Here is a 19,658-nt window from a genome sequence, read left to right as displayed (position 1 = left end):
GCCGGAAAAGCAATCCCTACGTCCTGCTTTCTGTGACTTTCGTTGCAGGCGAGACAAACGCTCTTTAGATATTTATCTAACTTTAGTATGTATTTCCTTTTTTTTTTAGCATATGATATAACACAAGTAACTAAAACATGTCCTTGGTAAAACATATAGATTAAATTTTTTTTTTAATATTGTAAGGAAAAAAATTGTTTTCCTTAAAATCCAGTTCAATACAAAATTATGCTGATGGCAAAAAGTCTGTTTTCATTTAATTTTTTTGTACCTAAATTAGACCTTTAGTTTTCTCGTTTAATTGTTTAACAATTGTCATTACGGGGCCTTTTTTAGCTGAATATGGACCATAATTTGCTATTGGGCTCCGTTTCCTATAACTATAGAAAAGTGATAAAATGTGAATTACTGTAAGAAAAGTTGCAACTACATCTAAAGATGCCATTATTTTTATCAACATACAAGTGTATGCTACTCTTCCCTAGAAAAAAAATTAAAATATACGAATTTCAAAGATTCTACAACCGTATTTTTGTGTCGTTTCTCGTGTTACTTATTGCTTCCGAAGAGCATAACGCTGACTGATTTATAGATAATCGTCACCGGCAAATTCGTAACTTTTGCTTTCAAATAACAAAGAACATCGACCAATAAGAATAGTGAGAAGAAAATGCCGAGAACTATAAGTATTTATGTAGCAGATGTAAGAACAGTGGCGTGATTTTTGTGTCCGATTTCATAACGCAATTTTTAGATGATGTAATCTGCTTTGTTGTAATAGAATTCTTAAAAACAATATGCAAATATGAACTCTCGCGAGATGTTCAAACAGGTAAATCCGAGATGATTTACATTCTTGTTTTGATCTTCGTAATAATTAAGTAAGAAAATTACGTTGTCGTTATGCGTTACATTTCACACGAAACAGAAGTTCAGTTATTTATTAAAATTGTTTTTGTCCTTAAGTTCTAACCATTTCCGGGGTTACACTAATGACTGGACCGAATGACAGGACCGAATGACAGGACCAAATGAAAAATGCTAATAACTTTTTCATTTCGCAAAGGATTGATCTCAAATTTAAAATGTAATAAGATTTCATCATTTGATAAATAGATTTAAGAAAAAAATTAAAAAGTTTTGTAAGAAACTTTAGAAAATGTGATATGACCAACTCTGATAATGACAGGACCAACATCGAGAATGACAGGACCAAATCAAAATGCTAATAACTTTTTTGTTTTTCAAAGGAATTATTTCAGATTTGAAATATGAAATGGTATGTCATATTTTGAAACCAAAATGTTATAAAAATTATAGATTTATTTTCAAAAACTTTCGAAAACGTGACATGACCATCGCTGATTGACAGGACCAACATCGACAATGACCGGACCAGATGAAATTGCTAATTTCTCTTTTATTTCTCAAAATATTTTTTCTGAAATTTGAAATATAATAAGATTTCATCATTTATCAAATAATTTTTTTTAAAAATACACAAAAAATATGTAAGAAACTTTAGAAAACATGACATGACCAACTCTGATAATGACAGGACCAACTTCGACAATAACAGGACCAAATAAAAATGCTAATAACTTTTTTGTTTTCCAAAAGAATTATCTCAGATTTGAAACATAAAATGATATGTCACATTTTGAAACATTTATGTTATAAGAAATAAAGATTTATTTTCAAAAACTTTCAAAATCGTGACATGATCCCATCGCTGACTGACATGACCAACCTCGACAATGTCCTGAACAAATGAAATTGCTAATTATTCTTTAATTTCGCAGAATATTTCTCTGAAAATTAAAATATGTGAAGATTATACCATTTTATACATAAATATAAGAAAAAGGTATAAAAAGCTTGCTGAAATGTGACATGGTTAACGTTGTCAATAACAGGACAATCCTCGACAATTTATGACAGGACCAAATAAAAATGCTAATTATGCATATAACATTTGTCAGAATATTCCTCTCAAATTTGAAATAATGACAATTAAGACCATTTTGCACATCATATAAGGAAAATATTGAAAAAAAAAAACGTATTGAAAGCTTGCGGTTGTGTGACCTGACCAACATCGGCTATGATCTGGCCAATGATTTTACTGAAATTGTTCAATTCTGATCCATAATTAGTCAGATATATCTTATAAATTCAGGAAAATATATTCTATGGTGGTTAAAATTCTTGACCTAGCTACTAAACATGCTAAACGTATGTTGGCAGAGAGTCACAGGACATGCAGAGTCACAGGACAAAAAGACACGAATGATCATTATATTTAAAAAAGAGATCTTGAAATATTTATATGTAATTACATATAATCATTTTATAGTTTAAGAGATTGTTCATTAAACTATAGATAAATTCAGATTTATTGAATTGTCATCATAATATTTCTTGACATCATGAAGCCCAATTTAAGCCACTTTGGAAAGGTATCAAACCTTTTAAAGTAGTCCGTGAAAATGTTTGATTCAGTATATTTTATGAAAATATTTGAAACTACCAAGAAATCATGCATGCAAGGGTCGGGCATACTTCAAGAAATGTTTATTTGTTTATTTATTATGAGGGGGGAAACTATCAAGATATACCCTGCATATACTCAAGCACATATGGAAATAATTATTTAATGTTCTGAAAATATTTATAAAACAACGACATGAACTATTATGTGATTTTAATTACTGTCATTACAATCTTTATTGGATTTATCAACTTATTTATGGCTTATGTCACACCTTTTGTTTGTTACCTTATAATTGTTTTCAGACGTGTCAGATTATGTCCGTGTCAGATTATGTCCGGTAATTAATATACAAAATAATCTGAATGAATGAATGATCTTTATTCTCAACCCAAATACATAGTTATAAAGAGTTAAGATATAGCACATGTGTGAAATATCAATTAATATGATAAATATTTACACCAAAGATAAATAAAGTTAGCTTTTTCCCTTATTTTCTAAAAACTTATAAATCATTCAATCTTAATGTGTGTTTTTTAATTATTATTATTAATTTCAACCAGGATAATCGATTTCTATAGTAGGAACTATGGTCATTTCACGTTTTCGCAATAAAAAAAATTTAGATTTTTTTTCTTTAATTGATGTTTTAAAAGATGAGTTCACATTTTATTTTAAATCTCACATAATTCCTTTTCAAAATTAAAAAGTGAATAGCATTTTTATTTGGTCCTGTCCTTGTCAAGGTTTGTCCTGTCATTGTTGGTCAGGTCACATTACAGCAAGCTTTTAATATTTTTTTTCCTATATTATTCCTATTTTTATGTATAAAATGGTTAAATCTGACTATATCTCAAATTTCAGAAAAATATTTTATAGAAATAAAAAGTAATTAGCAATTTCATCTGGTCCTGTCATTGTCGAGGTTGGTCCTGTCAATCAGCGATGGTCATGTCACGTTTAAACTTTCTATATTTTTTATAACATTTATTTTTCAAAATATGACATATTATTTTATATTTCAAATCTGAGAGAATTCCTTTGAAAAATAAAAAAAGTTATTAGCATTTTACTTTGGTCCTGTCATTGTCGATGTTGGTCATGTCATTATCAGAGTTGGTCATGTCACGTTTTCTAAAGTTTCTTACAATTTTTTTTAAATTTTTTTCTTAAATCTATTTATCAAATGATGAAATCTTATTATATGTAAAATTTCAGAAAAACATTTTGAGAAATAAAAGAGAAATTAGCAAATTCATCTGGTCCAGTCATTGTCGAGGTTGGTCCTGTCAATCAGCGATGGTCATGTCACGTTTTCGAAAGTTTTGGAAAATAAATCTATATTTTTTATAACATTTTGGTTTCAAAATATGACATACCATTTTATATTTCAAATCTGAAATAATTCCTTTGAAAAACAAAAAAGTTATTAGCATTTTTATTTGGTCCTGTCATTCTCGATGTTGGTCCTGTCATTATCAAAGTTGGTCATGTCACATTTTCTAAAGTTTCTTACAAAACTTTTTAATTTTTTTCTTAAATATATTTATCAAATAATGAAATCTTATTACATTTCAAATTTGAGATCAATCCTTTGAGAAATGAAAAAGTTATTAGCATTTTTCATTTGGTCCTGTCATTCGGTCCTGTCATTCGGTCCAGTCATTAGTGTAACCCCCATTTCCGGTCATACGTGAAACACGTGACTAACATGTGATAACGCCATTACGGCCAGATGTACGAAATACTAGGTCTAAACATTGTTTTTGTTTCCAACGGGATGTTAGCAAACATAATCTGTAGACTTGTTTCGTCTTGTTTAAAAGAGGAAAATACAATTGTCAAAGAGATTGCGCCGGGTGTCTGTTATTTTTCCTATGTGCATAATGTTACATACGATCCTGTGTGAAAATAAATGCCCAATGACTTGACAAAATCGATTTCATATTTGACAGACGTTAGAACACACTTCGTTTCCCGATAATGACGTGAAGAGTCCTTGGAAAAATCAATCGAAATTACGTCTCTTATCATTGTACCAATGCTCGTTGGATTGATTTAACTTCAGCAGTAAATATTACTGTATATTTTAGGTGAATAAATATAATTTAATAACAAATACATGTTAATATACCGTTACACTTAGAATGTACAAAGTTGGAATCCTGTCACAGTTTTTAATTAATATTTTTTATTCATGTTCTGCAAACACTTATCAGAAACGCAATAAACTTGTCAAAGGAGAAGTAAACTTTTGCCATGCATGACACGAAAGGAAGTACTTTATTGATTTTAGCCCACTAAAGTAGGTTAAAATGTGGAAACCATGTAGATGGTGTACAGGTCATAAGTATCACATTGTGCCTATTTTAAAGATTTTAATTCCAAGTTAAAAAAAAATTTCTTTACTGGATTTAAAGAATGTTACATTGCCAATGATTTGGAATAAATTGTATATATATAACTGGAATATCAAAACCAAATATAAATACATTTTTTTGGCTTAAACATCAAGATACAACGATTATGGTATCCTGTATCAATGGAGAAAATATGGAAAATTCTGAATAAATTGTACGAATTGTTTTCAAAACAAGCACATATTTAGGAGTTTTATAATACTGTTACATTTAAGATGGATTTTAAGAAAAAGTATACTGTTCAGATTATTTTAAGCAGATTTTGCAATAAAATAAAACTAAAAAAATGCTTTCGGTTTCTTATGGTTTCCTGTCAGGTTTAAAAAAAAATTTAATATAACATTGAAAATAGATTTTAAATATTAACATGAAGCAAGTAACACTAGTAATGGTGTTTATTTATGCCTTTTGAATTATATTGTGCAAAATAAAGAAAATAAAGATTGGTTTCCTGTTTGGTTTCATGTCACGTAAACGGTGAATCAAAATGTATTAATTTTTTCTCGAAAAACTCAATTGTTCCATTCATACTATTTTAACAGCAACACAACCCACAAAATAAAAGTTAAAATTTTAGAACTTATAAAAAAGGATACAAAAAGAAACCAAAGGCCGAATACCAAATTATGGTCCATATGCGGTATGGGCTTTGCTCATTGTTGAAGGCTGTAAGGTGACCTAAAGTTGTTAATTTCTGTGTCATTTGGTCTTTTGTGGAGAGTTGTCTCATTGGCAATCATACCACATCTTCTTTTTTATATTAACTGCGTCACATTCTTTATGTGCCTGTCCCAAGTCAAAAACCTGTAGTTCAGTGTCAGCATGTTGTCTATACAATACCTACCTTTTAAAATTGTCTTGGGAAAATAATTCTAGCAAAGTAGAATATTGCTTGCAATTGCAGAGTACGAATAAACATGAATATAGCATCCTACAGAAGACCATATATTTGATGGTACTTACTAAGTCATGTATTTCATCTATTGGAAAGCTGGTAACCCTATAGGTCCATAGTTTGTTATTATCATTTATAGTGACTAATCTCAGGGAAAGCTGGTAACCCTATAGGTCCATAGTTTGTTATTATCATGTATAGTGACTAATCTCATCAATACATTGCAGTTGATTGCAGGACATGGTACAACAAGAATGTGTCCTCAGTACACGAATGCCCCACTCGCACTTTCATTTTCTATGTTCAGTGGACCGTGACATTGGGATAAAAACTCTAATTTCAAAAACTACCTTGACCAAAAACTTTAACCTGAAGCAGAACAGACGGACGGACGAACGGACGGACGGACGGACTGACGAACGGACAGACTGATCACTATAGGGCGACCCGCCTTTGGTGGGGCCCTAATTAACTGTAATATATATATGTCCAGTTTGTTATGAATCCAACTTCAAACGTAAATAATCGTACAAAATTTAACATAATTAATAAAGAGGCGGTGATTAATTTTTCTATCCGTAACACCTAAATATAATAAAACCAGATGCTCCGCAGGGCGCAGCTATATACGACCGCAGAGGTTGAACCCTGAACAGTTGGGGCAAGTATGGACACAACATTTAAGCTGGATTCAGCTCTAAATTTGGATTGTGATTAAATAGTTGACACGTACAGCATAGGTTTCTGAAGAAATTTTTGCAGTCGTATAAAAACCAATTTTGGTTATGGCAAATACATTGACAAAACAAACATGATCAAACATAATGAAAACTCGACAATATTATAAGAGATATGATAAAAACAGTTACTGTTCTCCTTTCCTCAGTTCTAATGACTCTTTAATAAAAGAAACAACTGCTTTTACATCATTTGGTGTTAATGGATTTAGTATAATCACGAGTTTATCAGTAAAATTAAGTGTATTAAAATATACATATTTTTGTATTTTTATTTATTTTACAGTTAAAGAAAAAATGAAATTCATCGTCTAAGATATTACATATTTTACATGTTCTTTCATTTCGTGGTATTTTGGTATATCGTCCAGTTTCTATTAAGAGACAATGATCGCTTATTCTAAATTTGGTTAACATTTTTCTTGTTTCTTTACTTGGGTGTGATAGGTAGTATTTCATTTGGTTATTTATATTAGATTTAAGAAATTTATATAGATATATTTTATTATTTTCGTTTAAGTTATTTATTTTATCATCAATAAGAGTTTGATAATAGTTGATATAACTCTTTTTTAATTGGGGTTTTAACATTTTAGTCTGTTTTAAAGTTTTAGTTTCCTCAATAAGTTTAATGTCAATATTTATATCTTGTGACACATTTTTTGCAAAAGTATACCAAGAGTATGTTCCCTTAGTATCTAAACTTTTAATTAATTTAAAGGCTTCATTAAGAAGTGGGTTTAGATTTTCATTATTTAATCTAGATAGGTACATCATAGTTTGGGTTTTTATGAAAGTTTCTAATGGCATAAGTCCTAGTTCATTTCTAACAGTTAATAGATCATTTAATACATCAAAGTTTACTAACATTATTACCTTCTGTTATTTACCAAGATGAGGAAAGAAAACTGAATGTCTTAAGTAAATGAGTAATACCCTAAAAATACAGTTACAAGAGACTGAGTGAAATACTTAGTATACTAACCTTGTTGGCCCATGCCTGGTGTGCCCAGCATTGCCAGATTCTGCTGGGCATTAATAGGGTCCTGCATGCCGACCTGAGGCATTCCACCAGGTGCTGCTCTCCTTTCTCTTTGAGAATCTGTCAAAATACAAGGTAAATCAGATTGAGAAACAATCATCATGTTTTATCAATCTCTGGCATCAAGTGTAATTTGTTTCTACACAAATCTTTCTAAACAAACTTTTTCATTGATTTTAACATTTTCCTCAAAACAATGCTTTCAGAACATTAATTTTCTAATTTTCGTAACTGTGAATGATTGGCAGTATCATGCTTTGCCAATTTTTGCAAACAAAACTATTTTATATTTTCTAAAAACAATCTCTCATTCATCAAGTGTTTATAGATTTCCAGCTCTGCATTTTCATAAATTTATAGATCCTGTAAAACATTATTTTTTAGGTTAAATGCAATCTTTTTAACTGTCAAGGTTTGTTTTATATTGGCATATTTCATGAGGCATTGTGTTTTTCATAAATATAAATTTGACCTATGTAATCCATTAATTAAAAGAAGTGGGTTTTTCATCTTTTTTCAAAGATGATTTCCTCATCAAATCTATTTGGTTTCAGCTGAATAACACTAAGATTTTGGACTGTTGCACTTGTAGTAATTTGTTCATCTAAATACATATTGACTGGCTTCTTACAGTTTGAATATGAGAGAAGAGCTGTTGTTCTCAAACAAGAAAAATTGTATGTTACTTCTTGTTTAAAAAAATAAATAAATAAAAAAGCACTATGTCAATCAATATGTGATTTGATTGAAATTAAAACTCAATACATAATATTTCATTACTCAACATGAACAAACTTCTCTGTTTTATTGTGTGTCCTTTAATCTAAGGACCATAATTGAACAGTTGAAAAAGTAAAAAAAGTCTGGTCAATTGAGGGATACATTTTACAAAGAATGGTTCATTAAGGGATACAATTATAAAGAATGGTCCATTTTATAAGGGTTGCTAGTATATTTAAGAATGGTCCATTTTATAACTATGGGTCGCTGTACAACTAAAACCCATACTGATGGTGAGTTTAATGCCCCAAAATAACAATTACTGAATAACTGGCTCTTGACTTTGTCTACGCACATACAAAATGGGGCAGGGGTAAACATGTTTGTGAATGCTCAACACACTACCTGATCTGTGGCAGGGGTAAACATGTTTGTGAATGCTTAACACACTACCTGATCTGAGACAGTGCCTAGGTCTGAATTTTTTATTTGATTTTTTCTCATTTTTACCTCTTTTTTTGTAAATATAGGTTTCTGACACAAAACAAATGTTGTAAAAGATCTAAATAAACAGCTGCGCCATGAGCGCATGATACGCCCGACGTCTTGTGTGGAAGTTTTATGCAATAATCATAAATAGTTTCTGAGAAAGTTTTAAGCAATAACCATATATTGTTTTTGAGACACGGCGGGACATGTGAAACCCTAAACCCTGTTTTTTTATTTACAAAAAACTAAATATCACTAAAATAAAATTTTGAATCAAAACCAAAAAGTATACAGATCTTTACATTAATATAACAAAGAAGTGTGTAAAGTTTTAAGCAATAATCATAAATTATTTTTGAGATATGGCGCGACATGTAAAAAATACTGCGCAAAATTTAAAAAAATTTGAATTATTAAACCCTTAAAAAAAATTGGAAGAACATCCCCCCCCCTTTTGGAGCAATTACCACCAAATTCAATCCCAGCCTTCCTTTAGTAGTATGGAACCTTTTAGTACATTAAGAGAGAAACATACACTTAAACACAAGTTATTGTCTGGAAACTAGAAAATGGCCCCTTTTTTTGCCCCTTCTTGCATGTTTTGAGCAATTACCCCTAGAACTCAATCCCAGCCTTCCCTTTGTGACATGGAACCATGTGGTACAATGTCAGAGAGATCCATTACATTACACACAAGTTATTGTTCGGAAACTACAAAAATGATTTTTTGGCCCCTAAACTGTTGGTACCAAACCCCCAAATTCAATCCCAACCTTCCTTTTCTGGTATTGAACCTTCTTGTAAAATTTCATAGAGATTCATTCACTTATTCTTAACCTAGAGTTATTGTCCTGAAACCAAATGTGTCTTGGGACGACAACGACACAGATGATAACATCATAGCATAATTTTTGCTGTCGTATAAAAATGTGTAAAATAATCATTCATTACAAGGGCAATAACTTATATAAAAAGAATGTGGACTGACAATTTTGGGTTTGTTGACATAATTGTTTTTGTCTTACTGATCATTTTTACATTAAATAGTTTCTCTATATCTTCTATGATTTTTGCCCTAAACAACTAACAAAAAGACTAAAAAAGAAAAGTACTGATCTTTGAGTACCTTTTTTAACAAACTGTGTACTATTATTTGTCTTTTTCATTTTTAGCCATGGCGTAGTCAGTTTATTTTTGATTTATGAGTTTGACTGTTCCTCTGGTATCTTTCGCCTCTTTTTTCAAGACTCTGGGTATTTCTAGAATATTAGAACCTTTAAATTGTTGTTTTTATTTTATTTTGCAGTGTAGTTGAAAGTCATTGACGTAATTACAAAATTTTCTTTTATTCACAGTAGAGAAAATTTATTTGAAATGTCTAGTTTTATATGTTCTACTTATATAAATATCAATCATAATGCCTATCATTAGAAATGCATGTGTATAATTTTACATATTACATAGGAACATAGAACTATAAATCTACATATTTCAAAAACAATATCCATATTAATCATACAATATATATGAAGCTCTAGTGATTTGAGCTAATTCATAATCATACTATAATCTGTGTTATTTAGTGTGAACAAGTCTAAACATGCAAACAAAATTACTGCAGAATTATGTAAGCCCCTCTAGGGACAATTATTAATCCTTCTTCTTTACTTTGATATTGTATAAGATCAAAATCATAAATCTATGCATTTAACAAGTGCACTTATTACTTTCCAGTTTAATGTTAGTGGACTGTACACATTTTTCATTTGTGTTTTACTTTCTATAATTACTAGTAAATGGGTAAAAGTTGTCAAAATCTGTGGAAAAACTCAAAATTTTGTAAAAAAAATTTAACAGCTAAAAAAATTTTATAATCTGGAAATTGAGCAGTATTTCTGAAACTTTTGTGTATGTAGACAGACAAAGGGTTGCAATTTGCACCTGCAATACAGAATCACAGATTTAACCAAGTCACATACCAAGTCAGGGTATGTGGACTATGTGTTGTTTTATTTTATTTTTTATCTATTATATATAATCCTGCCTTTTTAGAAGTATTACTTTGTTACTGGTTATTTTGGTTTTGGTCTGTTGTACCATCTGAAATTTTTGATTATTCTGTTGTCTTTATTTGTAGTAGATAAAAAATATTAAATGGCTAAATTTTTTGGTAAATATAAGATTGATTAATAAGTACTTAGGGCGGAGAAGATGGATTACCTGTTTACACATTATCATTATGAAACCTGCTTTGTATGAGAGTGACAGCTGAGAATATTTAAAGATACATTTTACTATCTCATTTGAGATACATATTTCATGGTTTCAAAAGAGGGGCGAAAGATACTAGAGGGACATTCAAACTCATACATTCAAAATAAACCGACAATACCATAGTTAAAAAAATAAACAAACAAACAAATCACAGTACACAAAACACAACATAGAAGCAACACGAACCCCATCAAAAACTTGGGGTGATCTCAGGTGCTCCAGAAGGGTAAACAGATCCTGATCCACATGTGGCATCCATTGTGTTACTTATGTTAGTACAAACCTAGTAATAAGTCTAATTAAGAAGGTCAGATTTGTGAAAAGGGAACAGGATAATGTATTTAGGACATCAGGAACATATCCACTATCATCATGATCATCTTTGAAATGGATATTCCAAGACGGTCAACCAACTTGTGATGACATCTGTAAAATTTATGTAGGGATGATTTAAACTTCACCATTTGGAACTGTTGGTTTAAGCCTTAAAATACTCAGCTCCTTGTGAGCAGTAACCCTCTATCATGGAAATCATGATAGGAAATACAAGTCCTGGAATATTGTATCAATTGGGAGATATATCCTCTGTATGCAGGTACTGCTGGAAAGTTGCTGCATATAAATGAAAAGTTCACAATTGGGAAGCTGAAATCCTCTCTTTTGTCGTAAAGTTTTGATTTCAACTGACCCTCATTGTCAATTTCCATATGTAAATCAAGATATGAGGCAGACTAATAACTGTATCTGTTGTATCCTTCATCTCTAGTTTGATTGGATAGATGCTTTCAACATAGTCACAAAAATTAGAATTATTTAGTAGGAGAACATCATCAGTATCAGCTCATGATGAAGGCTGTAACGGTGACCTATACTTGTTAATTTCTGAAGATTTTTAAAGGGCTAAAATAATAAAGACAAAAACTCCGACCACAACGACACAAAAAGACTAAAGATGAGGGAAAACTTAAGTAAGAAAAACAGAGCAAATTTTTCAAATATTTGTGATGAAAAACTAAAGTGCTACTAGTTATACATGACACATTTATAGGACAGCATCCATCACAATCTAAATAAATGATGATCACAATAATCAATTATTTACTTGGTCTAAGGTGGTTATATTCTAATGAAGCCATGAGATTTTCTCCATCATTTTCTGTGGTAATTTAGAAATAATAATCTTATCATCAATCCTTCCCTAGTGGGAAACCATATTTGACAAACCTGTGCTAGTAATAACTCATCAATTCTAGTAGCATTGCACAGAAACTTACTGAGACTATTAGAGGGAGAGACTTCTGCCATTATTAACAGAGAAGACATAAGGAATATTGTCCCATAGGTTTTAATCATCTACATTCAATGTGGGAATCTAGCCTACATTCCTAAAATTGTACTCAGTATATCATCAAGTACCAAGAAAATACATTTTGGATGACTTGAGAGTCTTGGTCCTTTTTTTAACTATAACCAGATGCTCCGCAGGGCGTAGCTTTATACGACCGCAGAGGTTGAACCCTGAACGGTTGGGGCAAGTATGGACACAACATTCAAGCTGGATTCAGCTCTAAATTTGGATTGTGATTAAATAGTTGACACAGCATAGGTTTCTGACACAGAATGAATGTGTTCTAATGAACTTAAAATTTTTGTTTTCTCTTAGAGCAATTCACTATGCTGTTGAATATTAATCCTCTCAAAACAAGAATGTGTCCTCAGTACACGAATGCCCCACTCGCACTATCATTTTCCATGTTCAGTGGACCGTGAAATTGGGGTAAAAACTCTAATTTGGCATTAAAATTAGAAATATCATATCATAGGGGACATGTGTACTAAGTTTGAAGTCGATTGGACTTAAACTTCATCAAAAACTACCTTGACCAAAAACTTTAACCTGAAGCGGGACAGACGGACGAACGGACGGACGAACGAACGGACGGATGAACGAACGGACAGACGGACGGACGCACAGACCAGAAAACATAATGCCCCTCTACTATCGTAGGTGGGGCATAAAAATGTTTGAAGAAATTTTCTTTTTTATTTATGAAATTTCAAATGAGAAAAATTGAACCCAATTTTTTTAATCACATCCCCCTTTCCCTTATTCCAAAACTAATCTCAATTAAAATTTCTAATGGAGTTTGCAACAATAACTACTCATTTAAATACATCATAAAATATTAAGATGTAAAAAAATCTGCTTGTTATCACTGAATGTTATTTATTATAATTTATCAGTTGGTAGTAAAAAGTGAATATACATTGTATATTGTATATAACAAAGATTTAAGTTGATTCTGGACAAAGAAAGATAACTCCAATTAAAAAAAAATCTTGCTATTGCACAATATTTTGCAATTAGATATTTCTTGCTTACTATTCTGGACAAAGAAAGATAACTCTAATTAAAAAAAAAATTGCTATTTCACAATATTGTGCAATTAGATATTTCTTGCCATTGCGCAATACTGTGCAATTGAAAAGACTTGCTATTGCACAACACTTAATATAATAATTTTAGATCCTGATTTGGACCAACTTGAAAACTGGGGCCATAATAAAAAATCTAAGTACATTTTTGGATTCAGCATATCAAAGAACCCCAAGATTTCAATTTTTGTTGAAATCAGACTAAGTTTAATTTTGGACCCTTTGGACTTTAGTGTAGACCAATTTGAAAACAGGACCAAAAATGAAGAATCTACATACACAGTTAGATTTGGTATATCAAAGAACCCCATTTATTCAATTTTTGATGAAATCAAACAAAGTTTAATTTTGGACCCCGATTTGGACCAACTTGAAAACTGGGCCAATAATCAAGAATCTTAGTACATTTTTAGATTCAGCATATCAAAGAACCTAACTGATTCATTTTTTGTCAAAATCAAACTAAGTTTAATTTTGGACCCTTTGGACCTTAATGTAGACCAATTTGAAAACGGGACCAAAAGTTAAGAATCTACATACACAGTCATGACAGTTAGATTCGGCATATCAAAGAACCCCAATTATTTAATTTTGGACCCTTTGGGCCCCTTATTCTGTTGGGACCAAAACTCCCAAAATCAATACCAACCTTCATTTTATGGTCATAAACCTTGTGTTTAAATTTCATAGATTTCTATTTACTTATACTAACGTTATGGTGCGAAAACCAAGAAAAATGCTTATTTGGGTCCCTTTTTGGCCCCTAATTCCTAAACTGTTGGGACCTAAACTCCCAAAATCAATACCAACCTTCCTTTTGTAGTCATTAACATTGTGTTTAAGTTTCATTGATTTCTATTTACTTAAACTAAAGTTATTGTGCGAAAACCAAGAATAATGCTTATTTGGGCCCTTTTTTATCCCCTAATTCCTAAACTGTTGAAACCTAAACTCCCAAAATCAATCCCAACCGTTCTTTTGTGGTCATAAACCTTGTGTCAAAATTTCATAGATTTCTATTAACTTAAACTAAAGTTATAGTGCGAAAACCAAGAAAATGCTTATTTGGGCCCTTTTTGGCCCCTAATTCCTAAAATGTTGGGACCAAAACTCCCAAAATCAATACCAACCTTCCTTTTGTGGTCATAAACCTTGTGTTAAAATTTCATAGATTTCCATTCACTTTTACTTAAGTTAGAGTGCGAAAACTAAAAGTATTCGGACGCCGGACGACAACGACGACGCCAACGTGATAGCAATATACGACGAAAAATTTTTCAAATTTTGCGGTTGTATAAAAATTATTCATGGCATCAACAAACTTGTATTGACGGTTTCTTTGCATTTATTTCATGAAGTTTTCTTTCAAAAAAGTTCAAAAACTTGTTATGAAAAGCAACAGTTTAAAAGTGTAATGATTTTAAAAGTTACTGTAGATTCATTATTATCCTTTGGAGACCAATTTTCTAGTGTTTCATGGTTACAGGTGAGCCACAAATTCAAATATTCTACAAATTACAAATTTTCTAATGGCTTTGGAAAAAACCACGAAATAGCAAATCTTTTCTAAATTCGCAAAAAAATTGTACCCACAAAAATATTTGAATCCACAGTACTTAAAAGAGTATTAACAAGTATTCTGTGAGTACTGCATGGCAATACATATTCCCTTCCAGTTAAAAATTCATTGTATTGGAACAAAATTCTAACTTGATCTATAACTTGTCATGGTGTAAAAAATTAACAAAAATCAAGTCAATATCTTTAAGCATCATGACAAAAAAATTGTTGAAAACTGATTTATTCGAGGAACTTTTCTAAGTTTAACCCTTTCAAGGCGAACCATGCCTAAAGGCATTGCCGATCATGGGCCGGATGATGCCTCAAGGCATCGCCGTAGCCAGGCTGATCGATGCCTTCAGGCATTGTCAGTCACATGATAAAATTATTTTTTTGTCTTTAAACATTTTATCCCAAGTAAACTTACATTTGAGCAAATAAATATATGGGTTTTCAGGAAACTTGCATTTCACAGTAAATCGGCACACAAAAATCATCACAACTGTAACTTGACATGTTAAAAATATATACCAATTTTCAAATCAATATCTTCAAGCATGAAGAAAAAGTGTGAAAAACTGATTATATGAATTTTCTAAGTCCAAGGATCATAACTCTGCATGAAATCATCAGACCAGAACTTTTTTTTTAACTTGAACTATAACTTTTCATGATAAAACTATATTCCAATTATCAAATCAAGTATTCAAGAATGCCAAAAAAGTTTTTTAATGCATCATGATCATTTCAAGTGATATCTATAAATAAACAGGGATTGACTTTGCTGTGAGGGATAACTGCACAGTCTCTGGACTGATTGTTATTCTATTGTTGGCCTCCAGGTTCAATATTAATAGCTCTGAGCTCATTTGTTAGGTGCACCAGGCTCCACACTCCAATCGTAGGGCTCCTGTATCTGTAAAGACCAAGGCTTGAAAGGAACCATGGACCTCCTATTATTACCATTTGCTATTCTGTTGAGTAAGTTTTTAACAGTCTTGATTTTAGCAGCTATCAAACTCAAGACATTTTTGCTAGGGTTTGTATAAAAATTACTGTGTGTTGAGCTTTTCATTATTCTTTAAATGCTTAATGTTTACAATTTACGAAAACACTATCTCTCTTATATAAAAGGCTATTAATAATTTGTTCCATTTTGTCTGGATGAAATACCATTTAAAATCTCATTACAATACAAATATGCCCCCGATTTTAAAGTAAAACAAATATGTCACAGATTTTAAAGTAAAACAAACCAAAACAACAATAATTTATTTTGCGTAGAAAGTACATTGCCTGAAGATGAGGATTTTAATGAGAATCAATGCAATCTATCTACAGCTGTAGGATGTGTCTATCAAATAACAAATCATTTTACTTTATTACTCCATGTAAAGACAAACATCTGCTATTCAAACGGTTTAATACAACTAGATTATACCAGCTTATTATTGAACATTGCAGTAAAATACAAATTTGGTCATTTAACTCTTAGTTCTGACACCTAACAGTATACATGTACCTAACTTTGAGTTTCAAAGAATATAGTTTTAAAGAATGATTGCAACTACGCAAAGCCATCTCAACATGCAAAAGTACTTTAATTTTTGTACATAAATTAGGTTGTTAGTTTTCTCATTTGAATTGTTTTACATTGTCATTTCAGGGGCCTTTTATAGCTGACTATGCGGTATGGGTTTTGCTCATTGTTGAAGGCTGTACGGTCACCTATAGTTGTTAATTGCTGTGTTATTTTCGTCTCTTGTGGAGAGTTGTCTTATTGGCAATCATACCACATCTTCTTTTTTTATATTTATCTGCTGCTTTGAAATCATGTTGTTTTAGTATAATCCTAAGATACACTAATATACTAGTATGTGGTTGTACTTTATAGAAATTTGTATACAGAATTGTAAGAAACAGAATGAGCTATGATTATGTGCAATGCTCAAAATAACTGTATAATATTTCATGTAAGAAATACTGAATCTCTGCAGACAATGGCTAGGTCCTCCGGATAGTTTAAACAAGATGGAATGTGAGTTAAGCTTATATAATATTAAGACCACAATTGTTTTGACAGGGCATTAAACATGAAATAAATTCACCTGCTTAAACTCATGTTACTGAACACTTTTTTCGAATAAAATATATATGGCCCAGCATAATGTATGGCTGCTTTCTCTCTTGTGAGCATTGTGAACATCCAAAGGAAAGGCTAATTTACACCCTACTTCCACATGTTTCACTTATTTCATATATAGGACCACTTGAATAGAAAACATTTAAAGAATAATCAGGATGAAACACCACATAAAATACTTTGGAACTACTTTATTCGTAGACCATGAACAAAGGGAGTTTATTGTCATCTACGGCCATATATATGATATTCCTGACAACAGATACCAAAGGGATATTTATTAACTCATAATAGAAAACAAACTGACAAAAAAAAATTTTAAAAATCAGTATGTACACAAACCACAACATACATGACATAGAAAATTAGACTGAGCTACAAAAACCCAGGGGTGATCTTAGGTTTTCAAGAAGGGTAACCAGATCCTGCAACATGTACAATGTATTTGTTCCCGTCTGAAACTTCCAGATGAAATCAATTTAATTTTTTAATTAGTCTGTATTTTCCATGTGGTAGTCATGTCAGTATTTAAAAGAAGTTTGTTCAAATGTTTCAGTTTGTGTGTAGAAAATGAGAAAATGCTTTGGTGACTTGTAAGTTATGAAGTGATTTTTTTAAACCTTAAATAATTTATACGTGTCTGTTTTGGAAAAGACTAGTCCATACAAGAAGCCAAAAATATTAAGAGTCTATATTGTTGGTACTTTTATAGAGCTTTAGGCAAAAATGTTAAGTGCAAACAACAAAATGAAGAGTTAACAAATAAGGAAATATGAACTTTGATTAATTATTTCTTTTTTGAATGAAGGAAGAAATGTTGTTTTTCCTTCATATAATTATTTTATATGAATGTGATGTTTATTGATCAATTTAAAAAGAATCTTTTAAACTCCTTATTGGTGATAGGTCCAATATTACTGTTTTTCACATTTCATTTAATGAATATTTTCCATTTACCTACAGATATTGTAACTTGAGAAAAAGTAGAGCATATTTTATCCATATCACTTTGCAGTAAAAAGATATTTATTTTTTTAGCTGAAGGGGTAACTTATATAAGCATAGCAGACATTTATTCAACTGATTTTAATTTAATTTGTAAGAAGAACAAGAAGACATTAATTCCAAACTAACTTTAATAATACAATTAGAGAGGAAAGATACCATTGAGTAATAAAACTACAAGATTAAGAAGATTGGTTAATATGACAGTAGGCTATTTTTCAATTTATATGTTTTGTCATTCTTTTCATAGCTTCCTTTAGAGAATTTGTTTTGCTCATTGTTAATGGCCATACAGTGCTCTTCAGTAATTTTAACGTTCCTGGCATTTGGCCTCTTGTGGATAGTTGTCTCATCAGCAATCATACCAATACACTTACCACTACTACCATTGGACATGGGGATGTCAACTGAAACCTTGTTTTTGACCTTGACCTTTGACCTAAGAAGTTGTACATAAATTATGACACACCATCTTTAATACACATGTCAAGTATAAACTTTGAAATCGTAACGGTTCCCAAGATATAGAGCGGACAGGATCTTTACCATAGGACATGGGGTTGTCAACTAAAACCTAAGTTTTTTACCTTGACCTTTGACCTAGGAAGTTGTACATACATATTGATGACACACACTCTGGTGATGGTTGATATACATGTTGAGTATAAACTTTGATATCATAAGAGTTCTCTAGATATAGAGCGGCCACAATTTGTTACGGACGGCCTGACGGATGGACATACAGACGGACGGACGGAAAGACAGGCTGATCACTATAGGGCAGGGCCCTAATAAAAGTCAAGCTTTCAATGGATTGCTGTCTCTTGATATATAAAATCAATATAATCTTTCAATCATTTAAATAACAATCTTCCAGGTTTATATTGGTCCCCAAATAATTTTACTGACAAAACCAATTCTAATTACAATATATGATTTCACCACAAATATCTGTGGACTTGAAAAGTGAAGTCTGGTAAAGGAAGCCAATGATAAATCAATATCAATATATTGGACAGCTTAATTGAATATAGAGTAACCATCTATGAGACAAATAATATCTCAAGGTTACCATTGTATGGTTTGACATCAACACTTTCAGGTGAGGATATAAAATAATTCCTTTTGTATCCATTCACTAATGATGTTTTTTTTCTTGCTTCCATTACTCAGATTATTTTTTGTATAAACAATATTTTATTCAAATTAAAATAAATAAAATAAATTGGATTTTGCAATAGGCTAAACCTATGTAAGCCTGTTATACAATATAACACTTACACAAATATAATGACAAAATAACATTATTCACATTAAAACAAATTTCATAGTTGGATGACTGTCTTCAGTTATTACTTTACTCATTTGCATGAAAAAGAATCAATAATATTCATTCATATGCTTTGATACAACTAATGACGGTCAGATATAAATAAAGTGACG

At 31.0% G+C, this 19,658-nt stretch overlaps 1 protein-coding gene across 1 annotated transcript in view; it reads right to left on the bottom strand.

The window, feature by feature from the left end:
- Positions 1-19,658, bottom strand: part of LOC143054853 (uncharacterized) — a 79,884-nt gene that overhangs the window by 29,969 nt on the left and 30,257 nt on the right. Inside the window, exon 4 of the mRNA XM_076227917.1 lies at positions 7,532-7,648. Coding sequence (XP_076084032.1) covers positions 7,532-7,648 — 117 coding nt within the window. The remainder of the gene's footprint in view (positions 1-7,531; positions 7,649-19,658) is intronic.

The sequence above is a fragment of the Mytilus galloprovincialis genome, chromosome 12 (genome assembly GCF_965363235.1).
Source record: "Mytilus galloprovincialis chromosome 12, xbMytGall1.hap1.1, whole genome shotgun sequence".
Classification (NCBI taxonomy): Eukaryota; Metazoa; Mollusca; class Bivalvia; order Mytilida; family Mytilidae; genus Mytilus; species Mytilus galloprovincialis.
This window is presented reverse-complemented; position numbering and strand designations above follow the sequence as displayed.